Raw genomic sequence first — 18,506 nt, 5'->3', positions numbered from 1 at the left:
TAAAGTTTAGCTGCTGCTGGTCACAACTTTTTGCAAGAATAAAACATACATAAATGTTGCAAAAAGATTGCACCACGTGTTGTGTCAACCTTTGACAACATATGCAAGTTTTTTAGTTTTTTGTTTTAATTCATTTTTTTTAGAGCATGCACAATGATAGGCACTCAAACTGCTGTGTTATTTCCTTACAAAATGCAAAGACCTTGCGGACACACAAACACCAATCTGTATGAACATAAAAACACACCCTCAGTTATCCACTGTCTGCTCTTGCAAGCGCAGACGTTTCTGTTGGTACAATAAGTACTTTTCACACCCAGGACTAACAGCTTCCACGGTGAGAACATTTTGCACGTTTTGAATGTGTAAGCATGCAGGTATGAACTCATCCTTCATTGCTGATACATTACTAATGCCTTTGCTTTTTCCCTAGGCTTAGGCTGACTTTGTGATTACTAAAGCCATAGTGCACTTTATTGTATTGATTTCCAGCTGCTCCCATTCCTTCTTTTCAGACGGTTTTACATAAAATCATAGCTTTACTTAGTCAATGGGGAATATGCAGTGGATGGGGAGAAAAGCTTTCTAAATTCCAAGCTGTGTGCCTTTAACTGGCTTCTCTGTTGCTCTGGTGTGTTGGGGAGTGGTGATAACTAGAGTTGGAAAGCTCCTCCCATGGTAACCCCCACTCTCTGATGATGAGTCTAGGGTCCTCATGTTACTGTGGGCCTGTCCTCTTCATATCATTCCTTCTGATCTTACACACTGTTAGTTGTCTCTCTCTCTTTACTGTTTCCTCCTCCCTTCATCCGAGCCATCTCACTTCCTCTCCCAACTGGGATTTACAAACAAGCTCCTGAAGGTAAGCAGCAAACACACCACACCTTCACTCTAATATTACATTTCAAAACATGTATGTAAAATGACATGCATCCTCATGTAACATGTGCTAGTATTTTCATATAAGAAGCTGCTTTGGGATTTCCCCTAGTAAAATATTTTAATGTGTTTTTTCTTCTTCTTTCCCTGTCACAGTTTTCTGCACTTTATTACTTCCCTAAAATCTTGTTCTAACAAGTAAAGGATGTCAAGTGTGCGTATCGAGTTTCAGTGAGCGTGTAACTTCCAAATCCACATAACAGCTTTCGTATAAAATGTGGTTGTGAAGTCTTAAGCCTGGGCTCATGGGATGAATTGCCTTGCCATAAATGTAAGACAAACTGAAAGCAAACATGTAAAAAAAAGAAAAAAAAGGGCAAACAAGCATCCTATGCAGTGAATTCCTTTTTTATAAACCGACAAGACACACATCAGCATTTTTACTTTTAGCTCGATATTGATGCTGACAACATGTCACAATCCTGAAAACTCACAGACTGCAAAAAATGTACCACACAGGGAGGAATCGCTGTACTTCAGCAGTTGACACAGTGTTGAGCAGACTTGCTACAGCAGGCTGGAATGAATTGTCAGTCATAAACACAACTGGGCTGCTTATTGAAACAACACAGACATGAACCAGATCCATTCAAACAGCTTGTGCAACTCATGGAAGGGCATTACAATCCCATCCACCTTTCACCTTTTTTAAAAAGGTGAAAACAAACAAATACAATTAAATAAATAAATAAATAAATAAATAAATAAATAAATAAATAAAATGGCATTTGGTGAGTTATCGTTCAATTTATTATTTTCGAAATACCTCAAAACTGAAATATTGTCTAGACTTGATGAAACAATTCTGTGTGCAATCTTTAACTATTACTTGTCACCCATTTATTCACTTTCTTAAGCTTCTAAAATCTGCTATAAGAAAATATCAACGCTGATGTCCGTGCAGGGTAATTTGATTTGAACTCTCTGTCTCACAGTTAAACAAAATGAGTGGCACTTTTATGAGATAAAAGATACAAGCTTGTATGCCAGTAAAATGATTGCAGTGCACAGTGTAAACACACATAAAAATAGACAAACAACCAGTTGCACAAATCCCTTAATTGCAAAGACGTGGAATGAAATTGATTTCTCAGCTTGTTGTTCATCAGTTGGACTGTAATATTACACATTGAACGTCTGTTTTCTGTGCTTTCTGGATGTAAACTGGTGTGTTTTCTTTGGCTGGTTGACATCGTAGCAGCAGATGTGGTGATTCTCTCTGAGACAGCTTGACAAATTTGTGTTTAGGACAACCTTCAGATGTGGAAAAGTAGAGAAAAAGCTGGTGCGAGAAGACAAAAACTATAATGACAAACAGGCGAAAGCAATCAGCAGCACGATGAGACGTATGTGATGTGAAGCACTGAAGTTACACAGCTTAAGGAGCGACGTTAAATATAGATTCAGTCTAACAAACCAGCTTCATGTTTACCAGTTTGGAAAAAGTGGAAACAGTTGTGTTAAATTGTGTGTAATTTAGGGAAGATTGAATAAACCACAGAACAATGAATAAATTAGCGGCGGTGTGTACGTGTAAGTGGAAATGTGTGTTTTTTCTTACATTAAAAACCTTTGATTTATGTTGAAAGGTGTGACGGTTTGCGTGTGGTTTGTAATTGGAACCATCTTGAGGCTTCAAATGACCGCATGTTCAAAACATCCCAGAAGTTACTGCTTTCTTTCAGGAAGTCCAGTATTTACAATTCAAACATCACATGCATAAACAAGTTCAACGTTTCAAAAGCTGTTGTTGAAGTTGAACCGTTTTTCCAGGTAACATGAACCAAATATTGAATATCGTACAACATTTTTTAAAAATGTTTTTCAAGCGGTGGATGAATAATAGTAAATAACAGTTTTGTGCAGTTTGGGATTGTGGCTCCAAATACATTTTGGATGACGTCATGTTTTCTCCACAAGTCTTAAAGTCGATAATCCAGTCATTGTGTTTTGCTGGTTTAGTCAAATACACATTGAGTTAATCAGTACCAGTAGATCAAGTTATAAAAACAACACCAACAGTCTTTCCCAAGGTTTTATGAAATACAACTGCTGTCTTAAACCGCCAAAATGGTATTTGCATTTTATTTTATATTGTTTGGCAGGATTTCCAAAGCTGTTAATCATTTCAAAGCAAAACAAATGAAGACTTTTCAGCATTCACATCTGTCCTCACCAGATGTTCAGTAGATATCAAAAAAATGTGTTGTCTTTGTGGGAGAGCTTTACAGTGATTTAACTATGCACTGATGGGCAACTTTTCTACCTGTTCAGTCATTTCACCATGACTGTGGGTCTACTGCTCTGTTTGGCTACCCTTTGCAAATCAACATCCCTTTTTTCCTATTTTTTTTGTCAATTTTTGCAACTTCTTTTTAACATTGTTATCTAAATTTTGTCCTTTCTTAATTTTTTTGGTCACTTTTCATCCCAATAAGCTACCTTTTGCACAATAAATACCACTTGTTTCATTTTATTTTCTACGTTTTTGTCATTTTTCACTCTTGGTTGCCACATTTTGCCCATTCAAGATACTCTTTGCCATTACCACTTGGTTCCACTCTTAAATGCTTTTGGCCCATCAAAAAAACAAACAAACAAAGAAAAAGTAGTGGACCGGACCAGTGTTACGTAGTACGAGTTTAACTCCGTACTGAGAGAACCCTAACCCTAACATAATCCAATAAACAAATAAAACACGTCTGTTCACTTTGAAAAGAAAAAAAACCCAAAAATTAATTACATGACACTGTACATGACACCCACTGGGATGATGCCCAGTATGTCAGATGGCCAGTCCACCCCTGGTTAGGAGGTTTCTAAACTAATCATAAGATTAAATTGGTTTCTGACTATTATTGTCCATCTTTCTGTGTATGTCATGTGATAGACTTTGGATTCGACATCGGTCTGTGTCCCTCTGTCCATCAGGCTACGTTATATGGCTCATTAATTGTGGTTTCCACACAAGTGTTGCACATTTACTAAAAAATCTCAACAATAAAACACAAATGCAACATTTCAAAAATGTTGTGATTGATCTTGATTGTCAGGTCCCATGTTGGATGGCCCAACCCCTTCAGTGACTGAGAGATGCAGCACAGCTAAAAACTTTATTAAGTTGTCAACACAGTTACATTATTTCATTCTGTGACAAACACCAGAATATATTGTATGAAACACAAATGAAACCTGTGATGAGTATCTTATGTGAACTGGTGCCTCATTGCAACTGCATGACTGAGTGATAGCTAGTTATTAATCTTAGGCAGTGGCTATTCGTACGTTTGGCGTATCAATATACCGACATTCTATCCGTACGCAGCGCCCCTATTTGGCCAGTTTAAATCACGTGATAAGTCAGTCAGTGGCCAGTTTTGGTTGCGTGACTAAGACTAAGCCTTACCCTAACCCTAACCCTAATAAATGTTGCGATATTGGGTTATAACCTAACCCTAACCCTAAACTCAACCCTAATCCTAACCGTATTCGTAAGATGCTACATACTTGTACTTCGGTAACCGAACCAATAGCATCAGGGGTTGTCCGTACGGCAACCTTACAAATAGACATTTTCTTAATTTTCAAGAAGTTTCACCTAAAAACCAATAAGCTTCTGATATTTGCAAACATAATTACCCACAATTCAATCCATAAACCCTGTTTTAATGTAAAATAGAATGATATTTACTTGGACAACCCTTAGTTGTGATATTCCTCTGTCAATTTGACTTTAAGGAAGTAAGATATACGATTACATTAAATTCAAAATTCTTAATTAAAGCTGGGGTTCAGTTGTTCATTTTTGAGCTTTTCTAAAGACCAGGCAAATAAAGGAACAATGCTATACATTAAAGCTTTAAATGTTTAGGTTACATTTGATTATTATGTATAATTATGTTATACTGTATATATATATATATATGGTTATATAAATAATTATGTATATACAGGGGTGCCACTTGTATAATATACCAGGTTTCTGAGCATATCCTGTCACTGTGTATGTTAAACATGAATGAATTAATAATAACATTTAATTGATTATATTATTAACCCTTGATCCTACATCTTAAGTGTAGAAGGAAACCACTTTTGCTGTGGTGACAGTACTTTACAGGAGATCATTGTAGAGTAGCACCCTGAACTGTTGTGCCTTGAACTCCATCAATGGTTTAAAGGCAGTTTGAACTGAATCCTTTGTTTGAGAGCTAAAAAAGCTCTAAGTGAAAACCACTAACCCTTATCTACTCTGATGGGACCCAGCCGAGAAAAACCACTTGTCTTTCATTGTTGAACTCATTGACTGTGACTGAGTGAGATAAGGCTCTTTATAACAACTGGGATTTCATTAGAATTTGAAAATGAAACCTTATTAGTCTTATTCACCCTTGTGTTGTTTCAACTGTTTCTTGCTAGCAGAAGATGGCTTCCAAACAGAAAATAGGCTACAAGTGTCGCATAGGAGGAGTCTTTTTCCTGCTATTGGCTAGCATCGCAGGTCTCGTTGCTGTTGCTGTTATTCAGGACACCTGGAAGTCTAAAGAGTACGGCTTACAGGTGAATCACGCACACGCACATGAACTCACTTCACACACAGTATTGATGAAAATGGACAGTGTTAATAACCTTGCCAGCATCCATTTTGGTTTGGATTCAAAAAGCAAACTCGGGAACAGTACAAGATGGATTATCCTGCTGTTTGTGAACACCAGGATAATCCATCTTGTGCTGTTCCTGCCTTTGCTTTTCGAATCCAAACCGAAACGGTTAGAAACAATCATGAGGCAGTGTTGTGGTTCATTGCGGGATATCCGGGTGTGACAAAGGCAGAAGTAGCAAAGCAAAACTGGCACATGCGCAGTTGCGGGGAGAGGAACGAGCTGGGCTACCGTTATTAGCATAGCTCTGAATCAAAATAGAAAGATGTCATCGCAGGAGGATGGTTAACGTGCCCTTAACTCATGCGTGTTAAGGGCACGTTAACCGTCCTCGTTTTGCAAAAAACGGCAAAAGTCACTCAACGACATAATGACCACAGCATTACTATCCCAAAAAAAAGTTTTCACCAGCGGAGCCTTGTTGCTGTTGTAACAGCATCTCTGCGGCACATGCCGATGATGACATCATCATTTGTTACCGTGTGATTGGCTAAAACAAATCATGTTGGACAGACACTTCGCCCAATCAGCTTCAAGCATTCTGTTCATGTCCCACCCTGGTTCCGAAAGGATTCACCAGACACAGATCCAGATCAATGTGGAGAACTCGAGTTCGAGGGAGTTCTACACATCAATCTGACTCTTGCCAGGTTACAGTGTTAAGGCCATGAAGTAAACCAAGGGTTAAGCTGCTCATAATTTCATTATTTAATTTACAAAATGTTATATTTTAAGTAAAAAACAAATTTTCCTTAGAAAAAGAAAAACATATCTCTTCTTTGTTTTTCTTCCTTTTAGTACGGCATTGTGATCGACTCAGGTTCATCCAGATCCAATGTGTTTGTATATGAATGGCCAGGAGAGAAGCAGAATGAAACTGGTGTGGTGACTGAAAAAATGAACTGTAGAGTTTCTGGTAAGTCATTAAGATAAACAGGTTTAGATTTCCAAATTAGCTAATGCTTTTGCATTATTGTATAAACTCTGATTTCTCCTTGTTGTTTTCTTTGCCCACAGGTGTTAGCATTTCTAAAATGAAAGTCGATGAAAACAAAGATAATGAGACTTTGCAAGGGTTCAAGAAGTGCATGGGCGAAGTCATGAAGAAGATTCCTGCAGAGAAATACGAAAGCACACCTCTCTTTCTTGGGGCTACTGCTGGAATGCGGCTGCTACAGTAAGAAAAAATGATGAAAATGGAAGAAAAGGAGATAAGATAATGTAATTCTCAGTGGGATTCTCTAGTAAAATAGAAAAGTTGATTTTTCTGTATTGATTTGAGTCACATCAAATCTGTGTGAAATACGGTACCGACAAAGCCTCTTTGTTTTTATAGTTAGTTTATTTGTTTTTAGGAAATTCAACTTCTTTAAAAACCTCCAACTAGAGTCGGCTCCAAAGCCTATAGATAGAGACTATTAGAGACATTATGGTGTCATTATCTGTTATTAGCATCAATAAGCTGTCATTAAGTGTTGTTTGCTAAATTATGACACCTTTTGCTAAATTTTATGACACATTTGGAGCTATGTTGGCATTTTTTTGGTTAGGTAGGATTAGGGTTAGGGTTAGGATGAGGAGTAAGGGTTAAAGGGTAAGGGTAACAAATTGACATTGATGTCAGCTTTTATGACACCTTATTCATGCTAATGACAGGTTTCATGTCATAATAATAAGTGTTACCAACTAATTTATATTTAAAGAATATTCTAAATGAATGTTATGAATGGTAAAAAGATGGGGATGGGCAGGAAAATATGTACAATGACTTTTAGCTACTGTATGAAATATTAGTCAAAATAAAAAATCCTTAAATATGTATTTATATTAAATAGACTTGATGTATGTAGCGCTTTAATTACCACCAAAGTAATCCCAACGCGCCAGAGGCGGATCTACCGGGGTGGCATAGGGTGGCAAATGCCACCCGACAACAAAGCCTTGACACGCCTGCTGCCACCCTAATTTGTACAGAATGTGGCCGCGGTCCGATTGACCGGTAATGCCCCGCTGCTGCTTCCTGACTGTGGAGCCAAAGTTCTTAAACACCAACGAAGAAGACGCGGAAGTAGGGATGTAACGATTCACTCAACTCCCGATACGATTCGATTCACGATACTGGGTTCACGATACGATTCTCTCACGATTTTTTCATTTACAAAATGGGACTGTAGACAAATTTTTTTTTGGGAAAAAACTAGAAAATACTGTATTATTTTCCTTTTATTTTTCATTGTCAAAAGAATTCCTTAAAAAACTATTCAAAACAATGCAATTTAACTAAAAATAAATCTTGAATTAAATAAATAAAGGAATAATACAAATGAAAGGGAAGCCTATTAATTTAAATTCTGGTTCTATAATAAACAATGCAAAACTGCATAATAGTTCTTTTTCTTTTAAAAGTGCAACTGAAAATGTATTTTGTGCCTTAACAATTGGACTTTAAAAAAAAAAACCCGTCATTGCACTGATTTACGTCATATTTGTTTGGACCAGCAGAGGGCGCTGGTAACCCAGTGGTCGGTTGGCATGCTGATATCTTGCAGTGAAGAAGAGAAGCTATGCTAGCAGACAGAGCTAATAGAAAAACGTGACTTTTACAGATATTCAAGTAATATTACAGATATTCTTTCGGTGCTAAAGGGATAATGAATCATTTATTAACATATGTAAGAGTAGAAGGCAGCCAGAAAGAAAGTATTAGCAGACTCCGCCCGCCGCCAACACTTCCGGATGGCGCTGGTTAAAAAAAGTACTGCGATTCAATTGTCAGAAAATCGATATCAACCGTGATACCTATGATACCGATTTTTAACTGCCTTAGGATTAATCGTTACATCCCTATGCGGAAGTATCGCGAGAGCGGCACGGAAGTGCGTTGTTTACATTTGAGAACAAGAAGAAAGAGGTAAAAACATAGCTGCCAACCCTTACGCATTTGCCGTGAGCACACATTTGTATCACTCCAAAAACAAAAAAAAAGTCATTCCAAAACGGAGTGACGACCCCGGACTCTCCCTCCCCTCTGACATTCCACTGCCTTCAGACATCGGTGCGTGTTTGTGCACAGGTTTTGCTGGTTTGAGTGTGTTTAGTGCGCTGCAGCTTGTGTGTTCACTTGTGGAACTTCTTTGTGAGTTAGTTGAGTTCAGGATTGTGTTGGTTTGAGTGTGTGTGAGGCAATGTGCACTGACGTGGATGTGTCCGGTGTGTGCTCAATGTGCACACGTTTCGGGAGGCTGAGAAGAGCTTCATACATTGTCTTTCAGAAAGTTCAGTTTGTTCAATTTACTAACGTTCTGAAACATAATGAAATGAAGTGCTTGTGAAACTTTTCTAAAAATAATGGTAAAGATTAGTACTGTTTTTTTTTTTTTTTTTTAGATTTCCTATTGTCCCTATAGTTGAGCAGCCTTTTGCATTTTCTAACTTTTTATGGCAAAACATTAATAATTTTTAGGCTCATAAAACTAATATTTACTAGTAAAAGTAAGGAAAGAACTAATTTAAAGTGTGAATTAACAATGTAAATTAGTGGATTTATTTCACTCCTGCAAAGTGTTAAAGTAACCCTAGGGGTACAGGAAACATTATTCTGTGTGTCTATAAATCAATATCTGTCAAAGAAAACATGATGAAGCTACTTTGTGAGTCTTATAGAAATGAAGAGGTTATAATCATTGAGCTTGTTAAGCAGCACTGATATGTGTACATGTTTACAGAGAAGTTGATAATAATAGCACTGAAATTAGTATTTTCTGCATTTATTTTGTTTTTTATTGATTTAAAGTTAATTTGCACAAACATGAACAATATTTTGGTGAAGCAATATTTTGTATCAGGCTTTCCTTAAAGACATAAACATAACGCAAGGACATGTAACTAACTGTGGTCAGTGTGTGTTAAGAAGAGCCACTGTGGCTGTCATTCATGTGAAATTGATTGACAATGTTTTGTGATTCCTGTGAAATGAATTCAGCGCAGTAGATAAATTCTGAATTTATTCAGTGACAGGTATTGTGGATTCATTTTCCCGCAATATATTGATTATTGTGATTATATTGATATCTCGGGCAAAAATATGGTGATATATTGCATCGCGAAGTACCTGGCGATACCCAGCACTATAATTCAGTATGTTTTATGTACGTCTGCTATATGTTGCCAACTTTAAAAAATCCCTGACCCCACTTGCCACCGCATTGAATTTTTTCTAGATCCGCCCCTGCAAAGCGCTTTACAATATCAGCAGATTTACCCCTTCATACTCACATGTAATCTACTTAGGGTTCAGTGTCTAGCCCGAGGACACCTGGACACACGTACAGGGAGAGCCTAACCATTTTAACTTCATGTTTGACTTATTTGACCCTTTTTGTATCTAATAAAATGCATTATTTGCTCTTCTAACAGTGCGGAAAACGAGCAGAGATCCAATGAAGTTCTGGTGACCCTTAGAGAATACTTGACTTCTCTTCCCTTCATGTTCCAAAATGCTTCCATCATCAGTGGTCAGGAGGAGGGACTGTACGGCTGGATCACTGTTAACTACCTGATGGGAAACTTTCTTCAAGTAAGACAGTGATTAATACAAATAAGTCTATGATGCCATAAATAGAACTGCAAATACAAAAAAAGGGCGTGGACAGGTTAACAATAAAGCTACAGTTGGACTTCTTCAACAAAGAATCGTTCCTCAAAGTTTTAGCTAATATGCAGAAAAAGGCGAGTCATGTGTTTGTGTGTTGAAGTTGCACATGTTTAAAAACCATTATAACTGTTAAATATTAAAACAGAACTAAATTATTTAATAATCTATTTTCCTAGAAAACCATTAATCCAGTTATCAATGTGTTTGATTAGATGCCATGTGTACAGAAATCTGACCAACTGGGATTTAGAGCTGAAGAGTGATGCTGAATAAGAGCAAGTTAAGCAGACAACATGTTGTTTTAATGATGAAATAATAATAATAATAATAATAATAATAATAATAATAATAATAATAATAATAATAATAATAATAATAATAATAATAATAATAAACAATATACAACACTTTATTGTTTAAAATATAAATACAATTATGAATAAAATGCTATCAGCGGATACATTATGGACATTTTAGGGACACTAGAGGAGATTATGGATTGTCCTAATGGACAGCATATACTTTTATTGTTTTATTGATTTATTATGAAACCGCAAATTACATTATGGCTCGGCTTGCAGAATATTGTCTTTCAGGCTGAAACTTTTGGCACATTTTAAAGTATTACATCAGTGAAAGCAGACCTAAAAAAAACAGTTGCTCTACAATTCCAACTCCCAGTCAAACCATTATATTAAGATTTGTGAGGCAATATTTTTCCATATATAAGAAACTAAAACTGATCATATTTTTTTTGGTTGATTGATTCATTGTTTTGTGTTTTTTTGCATGTGCAGAAAAACCTGTGGAACAAATATGTCCGTCCACAAGGAGCGCAGACAGTCGGCTCTATGGATCTCGGGGGGGCATCCACACAGATCGCCTTCGCAATACAGGATGACCTCAGCGGGCCTGACTATATGCCTGTCAAACTGTATGGTTACCCCTACAATGTCTACACTCACAGTTTCCTCTGCTATGGCAAAGCTGAGGCCGATAAGCAGGGTTTGGCTGAAATAATTCAGGTATATAAACTATTAGATACCGGCTGGAAAGATACTTTGCTTGGTGTTATTCCAGAAATGCATGGTTTATCGCAGGGCTGTACTAGCTAAATCTATTAAGGCCTGTTCGAGATTTGATACGTGAACAACAGCTAACAAGCTCAGTGAAACCAGTCATTGATTAAAGGAGACATATCATGCTTTTAAATCCTTCCTTTTTACATATAAATCATACAGTTGTGGTCTATATAAAGAGGAAATGCACTGCTTGGGTCTGAATTCCTCATTATTATAGCTCCACAGGTCCCTTTTCTACCCCTTTTCTGATGTGCTTCTGAGAGCAACTCGTTTTCGTGCTGTCTCTTTAAATGCAAATGAGACACTCCATACCCCGCCCCCTCTCCTGGTTGCAGAGGTGACACTCGGTTCAACTCCACCCTGTTCGGCCATTTTTGTAGTTTGATAGAAGAGATACGATTGTTTAGTGGCGCAGAAAATGTTTATTCACACGTTATTTACAAAATGTCAACAACAGAAGACTTGTCCATCCAGCTTTACATGTTTGAGCCAGAGTCTGACCCGGCAGAGCGAGATGAAAATGAAGATGATGAACCTGCGGAACCCTAGCAAGTGAGCTAACACAAGCACCAAGCTAACGCTAACGCTAGCACCAAGCTAACGTCATGAAATGCATTTTAATACAGTCTTTTCAGAGACAAAAATGGCAAAATGAAATGACTAATGAAAACTTTAGACTTAAATTAAATCACGTAGGCCATATCATCAAGGATCTAAAACTAGCACAGAGCGCTAACATGTGAAGACAGTACAACTGCTAATGCTAACAAAACAATGACAGGGACGTCTTATCATCACACTTTTTAGCGTTATTTACAGCTTAACGAAGTGCTCTGTTCATCGTCTCCAAAGATAGAAGGAATTGAACCCTCAATCAGACAAAGTCTTTCGGCAAATCCTTCTTTATACTGGCAGAGGTTGCTGAAGCAGTCATCCTTGAAGTACTTCACGCACACAAAAATGACCTTACCCACAGATGTGGATACATTTCTGTGAAAAATAAAACTCAACCAGGCACTTTGAAAAGGTTCTGATGCTGGGAGACGGTGTAATGAAGCGTGTGGGTTACTACATCCAACAACCAAACATTTTGACTTATCCTCTCGTATCTTCTGCATCCTTGAGCGTGGACTACAAAATAAAAGCGAGAAATAAAAATGGCGGATTGCTGGAGTCGATGTCCTAATTTGGCAGTTGCTGACGTTATTGTTCAAAAAACGTAATAGAGAATCGAAAAATCGAAACAGATTGAAAAATACTTGAATGAACTTTTCTGTACTTCTAAACACTCTAAATATACAACAAAATGCATTTAAGGGCTAAAAACGTGGATTTAGCATGATATGTCCCCTTTAAGTCAATAAAGGTAATTAATCAAGCCATAAATGTCCTCATGCAAGCTTATGAAAAATGCTGCTTCTATTAACATGTTAGATACAGCTCAACTTCTGAAATTAAGTAAGTAATTAAGTAAAGAATCTGCTGAGTCATCATTCACTGCAATGCATTGATGCAGAATATTTACATTGGATTTTTAACCACAAGGTATTAAGCGTTGTATTAGACTCTGACTTTGTCACAAGTTTTTTCTTGTCTTTTTTTTTTTTTTTTAAATGAATTTATCTCTCCATTGATGCTCCAGGGATCACCTGACCCTTCCTACATCATGAATCCCTGCTATCCCATTGGTTTTAATATTACTATGAAAGCTTCAATGATTTACAACACGGAGTGCATAAAGAAACCTCCAAACTACGACCCAGACCAGGAGCTTTTCTTTGTTGGATCTGCAAACTCTGAAGCCTGTGGGAACATAGTGCGGTCCATATTTGATTTTGAGACGTGTTCATCATCACAGTGCTCCTTCAATGGGGTCGAGCAGCCACCGGTCACTGGTGCTTTTATGGTAAGTGCAGCTATAACACAAGCGTTGTCTAGAATAAAGTTACAGAACAGATCGATTAATGTTTCTCCTGTTGCCTGCAGGCATATGCAGGGTTCTTTTACATTGCTAGGGCCGTCCTAAGTGAGGGCTACACAGTTTTGAACGACTTCAATGCATCTATTGAGACCTTCTGTCATACAGAATGGCAACAGGTACGTTTTTGTAGTGTTTGCATGCTTCTACTTTAATATGGAATCAACAAAAACTGGGAACGACAAGAAGACAGAAAGAGTTGTAGTGGGCCACAGATTGTGGGCGAGCAATTCCATCATTATTGTGCCATATAGTTTTCACACGTACCAAATGATATCTATGCAATAAATGACAGATATTAATCCCTGCAGGATTAATATCTGATTTTTACCTCTAAATTCCTTAATTTTGTGGCCAATTTTTACATAATTTAGAGGAATTTTGTAGGTTTCATAATAAAGATTCTCAGGATTTTAGGCTTTTAAAAAGATGAAAACATTATTCTACAATTTGCAATTAAAAATCACAAAAAAATAATGTGATACAGGCACGGGAAAATAGCAAAGCCCTGCAAATATTGTGGAGTTTCAGTAACTTTGTGACATTGGAGGGAATGGCATTTGACACAATGATTATTGCTTTCTCTGTCATTTTTACTTTTTCCCACGGGCCACATTGGATGCTCTAAAAGGCCGTATTCAGCCCACTGGCCTTGACTTTGATACATGTAAAGGGAATAAGTAAACAAATAAATAAATACTGAGCCAGTAAAAACATAAATGAGCTGAGGAAAAATTAAAAACTTCCAGATTTAATAAATGTGACGTGGCAAGTCTGAAGCTGGGTTACCGGTGCTCCCACAAAGGCCATGGGCTACAATAGCTACCCCACCCCCCCACAAACCTCCAACACCATCTGCTTCTGATGTTTTAAGGTGTTCTGAACATGAAATCTAATGTTAATGACACCAGAAACTGGACGGATGCATGGGAGTCTTTCATCAGAGACAGATTGGAGACAACTGTCAACTTTTTTGAACCAGTAAAACGAATGAATCCAAAAACATTTCATGATATAAACAAGATGATGACAATAACAACAGCAAATATCAAAATAGTTCAGTACAAGCAACAGGCCAACATTGCCTTTCAGGTTTTTTGTTACGTCCCAAAACCAGGGTATACAGTTGGACCTTAAAGAATTGATGACATATCAAATGACAAATCAAAAAGTTTCCACTATCTAACCAAAGAATGTGAAGATGCTCCAGTACCAGAACTACAGTTTCAATATGTAAATGAAAAAAATGAACGTTTCCTGAACCCAAACAGTTGCTCTGAGCGACTTTATTAAGCAAAATTAAATTTATTCAATTTTTGAACATTGTTTGAACAATAAATGATGTGTCCAACCCAACATCAGAAGAGATGACATTAATTATTGTTATTGAACTAACTCTAGCACTGAACTCCTTTTCCTATCTCAGACTGATCAGATTGTTTCTCTCTTTTTTCAGCTAAAGGCAAATAAAGACTGGGTTTCTGAGCAACATTTGAGGACCTATTGTTATTCAGCGCATTATATCTTCACATTACTGTCACAGGGATACAAGTTTGATGAAAATACCTGGAAAGATATTAACTTTGCATCACAGGTAAGTTATGGGGAAAAAAAAAGAAACATCCTCCACCCACATTAATCTTCACTACTTCACTACAGTGCCAGGTTTGAATGATTTTGCGGCTTTGCAGGGTTTAGCTGCTGCTTTTTAGGGGTAGTAAGGCATTTGGGGTGATTGTAGCATCATTTTAAAGAATGTGACCTCCCACTGATATAAATATAAATGGCTGACATGAAACAGTCATAACTTAAACTGCCTGAGGGAGAGGAAGATCTTTTCAAAAGGAGGGGGATTCCTATAAGTCTGTGACATTCAGTCTGTGATATTTCACTATAAAAAGGAATAGAGATGCTTTTCTGATGGCACATAATCCCACACTTATGCTGTTCCTCAACAGCCAGGAAACTCCAAACAAAAGAGTCACTGTGAGCCAGCGTATATGGGCCAGTTTTAGCCTGGGGGGTGTTCTTCAATAGATGGTTACAAAAGGCTTAGTCTGGGATATGTTTTTCACCGAGCTAGGATTTGGGCACAATGACTCATCTTTTTACACTGAAGCTACTATAGCAAACATCACGACAGGGACATTTGACATGTCAAGTGATGTATTAGAGCAACAACTAGTTGTAGCATGTGTTCCAATGATTACATCATACCAAACGCTGCTCTTCTTCTCCTCAGGTAAAAGGGACCAGCGTAGGTTGGAGTCTGGGCTACATGCTCAGTATGTCCAATATGCTCCCGTCTGAAGAGATAGACGTCTTTCCAATGACTGATCCCCTCTTTGCCGGCCTCATCTTTCTATTTTCAGCACTAACCATTGTAACGTTTGTCGTGGTTTTCATCATTCTCATTCGCACCTGCTACTGAGGCTGTCAGCCACTCAAGCATTCTTCTGCAGCTAAAGGCCAGAGGGCAGCTGAAGTTCTGCAAGTGGCTGCAAGTCTCCAATGTAAACGACAGGCACTTAAGTTCAAAAATACTAATCAAAGTGTTCTCAGTGAGTCCAAGGCTGTTGTTTGGAATACTGACAAGTCCTAAAGTCCTATTCTGAGCTGCCTTTGAGCGTGAGATTGTGTGAAGCAGCAAAATATAACATATACCTGCACAGTTTACTTTGTACCTCAGGGAAGCATATAGACTTAATTTTTACTTGAAGTTGACCATGACCAACTTAAAGATAACAACGGCTGCCACTTTGTGATGCTTGGACAATAGCCAGCATCTATCCAACACATGTTATTACCGTTTACGACCTTAAAATGACCCTCAAACATGAAGTTATTTATAGTGCGTATATGAAGACAAAAATGCATGTTAAAGTCCTTAAATATCATCATGCTAAAACATTAAAAATCCACAACGATTTCAGTAAAATTGAAATCCCGAAGATAATCATTGTTTTTGTGCTAATGTTGAGAAAAAAAAATGTGCATTTCTTGTGCCAACTTTGCGTTTTTACTCATTTTGCAAGTTTTTTATTTTAAACACTGTGTATGCGGAACAGTATCATATATAATTGGGAGATTTAAAGAATAAGGCCTGAATTAGATGTTATAGAAGCAAGGTCGGATACAAGTGTTTTATGTTGTTGTCGTCACGTTTCCATGGGGATCTGACAACAGCATTGTTCTGTGTAGTAATATAAATCTTTACACCTGACTGCAGAAACACGCACATACTGGAACAGAGATTAATTTCAATCATCAGAAGTCTCTTTCTGAAAGGAAAAAACAAACAGTGATTTAATCAGGGATAATTATCACTCAAGTTGTTTGCCATGACAACACAGAGTGTGATTGAACAGTAAGCAAAGCCTAAAATTCCTGGAAAATAAAACAAAGGCGTGACTAACAGGGCTTCAAAGCTGTCAAAGGCATAAAGCACACTTTAGGAATAACAATCAAAACTTAGAGTCCGTACCTTTTCGGTGTTGTAGGAAGTTATTAACACACTGAGCATTAAATGTATTGTTTTTATTCGCAAGCATTCCATATTGGACCAAGAATCCAACATTCATTTAAGGTTGTGTGTCAAGCAAACACATTTTTGTGCATGAACAGACACTTTTTTCTCATGTGTTGCATTGTGGGTCCTTAACATTGTTGTCCTTTGTGATGAGAAACTTATGCACGATTCTCACTTGATGCACTGACTGTATGTAACTCTATAAGTAATAAAGCTATTTACTAACTTCATCACTTGTTGGGACTTTAGTGCACCAACATTTGGATGAATATTAGGGTGTACTCACACTAGCAACTGGGACCGTTCCAAGCTCACAGCAGGAATCCCCCCCTCCCTGTCCCTTTTCTGACACGGTAGAACGGACGTGATCACCAGCTCAACTCGGTTCCCACAGAGAAACACATCATCACGTTAATTAATGACACACGTATGGCGTTACGTCACCATTAAGCGACTCTGGGTGTGTTGTTGACAGTACATTCTGTTAATTTCATATTTTCTGTTGCGTAGGGTAACTATAAACCAAGATTTACCCAGACACGTGCTCTTTTCACGGACTGGGTTTCCCAGGGCCCCTGAACGCATCACGTTAATTTAAATGACTCTGTTCATATTTGCTCTATCGGAGAAATTCCACCAGTTTATGAAAGATAATAAGTTGCTCTTTACAGCCAGTGTCGGTACATTGCGGTAATTTTACTCACACGTAACGGAAACATTAAAGATGCCGCTTTGTTTTGACGAAATCGACACAAGGAACAGAGAGAACCAAGTGAGTGAGAAAGAAAGAGATTAAAAATGACCAAATAACGGTGGATTTATTAAAAATGAAAGACTCTCTGACGATAAAAACCACCATGAATGGAGGTTCAAATGGATTTGAAAACAAAGGAGGAAACTGAGCCTATAAAGGTAAGATCAGTTTAATTTCTGGATCAATAAATGTCGTTCTGATTTTGTGGAGCTAGTCTTTGTGTACATTAATATAAGTGTAAATAGATGCTTTTAATGTGTGAGACAATTTAGGACAGAGTATTTGTGTGTGTGTTTGTGTCCATCTGAGTATATTTATCTCCATCACTTTCAGTTTTCCTTTTGATGAACATGACATTATCTAACTCTTCTTTTATTTCTTCTTCTTTAAGTCCATGCAGGGTGGCCACGCCCCTCCCTGGACATTAAAACCATGAGCTGATCCTAGTTTCCATCATCTGGTCTAGACCCATCACTTCTACAGACAACAGACAGAATAAAACTCAGAGTCAACATGGGATGCACTTATTTATTGAAATGTATATTAAATGATTATTTAATTTTCTGTAATTTTGTTTTTTAGGAGATGTTTTAATTGTTTCAATAATTTAGAGACTTAAGGAACAGATTGTTATAATGCATAATAAAGGTGGTTTACTTGAGTAAGTTTACTTGTTTTTAAGTCTTTGTATAAAAATACTTTAACAGGACAACAATGATGTGCAGAGCTGCAGTAATGTTGGCTTCATACAATAATAATAACAACAACAACCACTGCACACACCACCAGAGAAGCTTCCAGTGAATAATTTACAAAAAAAAAAAAAAGTTCACTGATGGTGACACTGAGATCTCAATGTCACCATCAGTGAACTTTTTTTTGTAAATTATTCACTGGAAGCTTAGATAT

The 18,506-nt window shown here is 37.4% G+C and overlaps 1 protein-coding gene across 3 annotated transcripts; it reads left to right on the top strand.

The window, feature by feature from the left end:
* Positions 1-346: 346 nt before the first annotated feature.
* Positions 347-17,073, top strand: entpd3 (ectonucleoside triphosphate diphosphohydrolase 3). Of its 3 annotated transcripts, XM_028469927.1 has the most exons (11): positions 347-862; positions 1,036-1,210; positions 5,359-5,499; positions 6,399-6,516; positions 6,618-6,777; positions 10,017-10,176; positions 11,052-11,279; positions 12,979-13,242; positions 13,323-13,433; positions 14,771-14,908; positions 15,557-17,073. In XM_028469927.1, the coding sequence occupies exons 2-11, from the start codon at positions 1,190-1,192 to the stop codon at positions 15,743-15,745; spliced, it is 1,530 nt and encodes a 509-aa protein (XP_028325728.1). In that variant the 5' UTR covers positions 347-862; positions 1,036-1,189; the 3' UTR covers positions 15,746-17,073. The 3 variants fall into 3 exon arrangements, with proteins under 3 accessions (XP_028325728.1, XP_028325730.1, XP_028325729.1); XM_028469929.1 differs by lacking the exon at positions 1,036-1,210 and having other exon boundaries at positions 349-862; XM_028469928.1 differs by lacking the exon at positions 1,036-1,210 and having other exon boundaries at positions 351-862; positions 5,362-5,499.
* Positions 17,074-18,506: the final 1,433 nt, after the last annotated feature.

Source organism: Gouania willdenowi, chromosome 16, assembly GCF_900634775.1.
Source record: "Gouania willdenowi chromosome 16, fGouWil2.1, whole genome shotgun sequence".
NCBI lineage: Eukaryota > Metazoa > Chordata > Actinopteri > Blenniiformes > Gobiesocidae > Gouania > Gouania willdenowi.
Note: the sequence above shows the minus strand (reverse complement) of the source record. Positions and strands in the feature narration are given on the sequence as shown.

Excerpts from the sequence above, each read along its gene's own strand:
- entpd3 (XM_028469927.1), top strand. The coding sequence starts at position 1,190 with ATGAATTGCCTTGCCATAAAT. Across the intron at positions 13,434-14,770 it reads GTCATACAGAATGGCAACAG|CTAAAGGCAAATAAAGACTG; the intron begins GTACGTTTTTGT and ends CTCTTTTTTCAG. Across the intron at positions 14,909-15,556 it reads ATATTAACTTTGCATCACAG|GTAAAAGGGACCAGCGTAGG; the intron begins GTAAGTTATGGG and ends TCTTCTCCTCAG.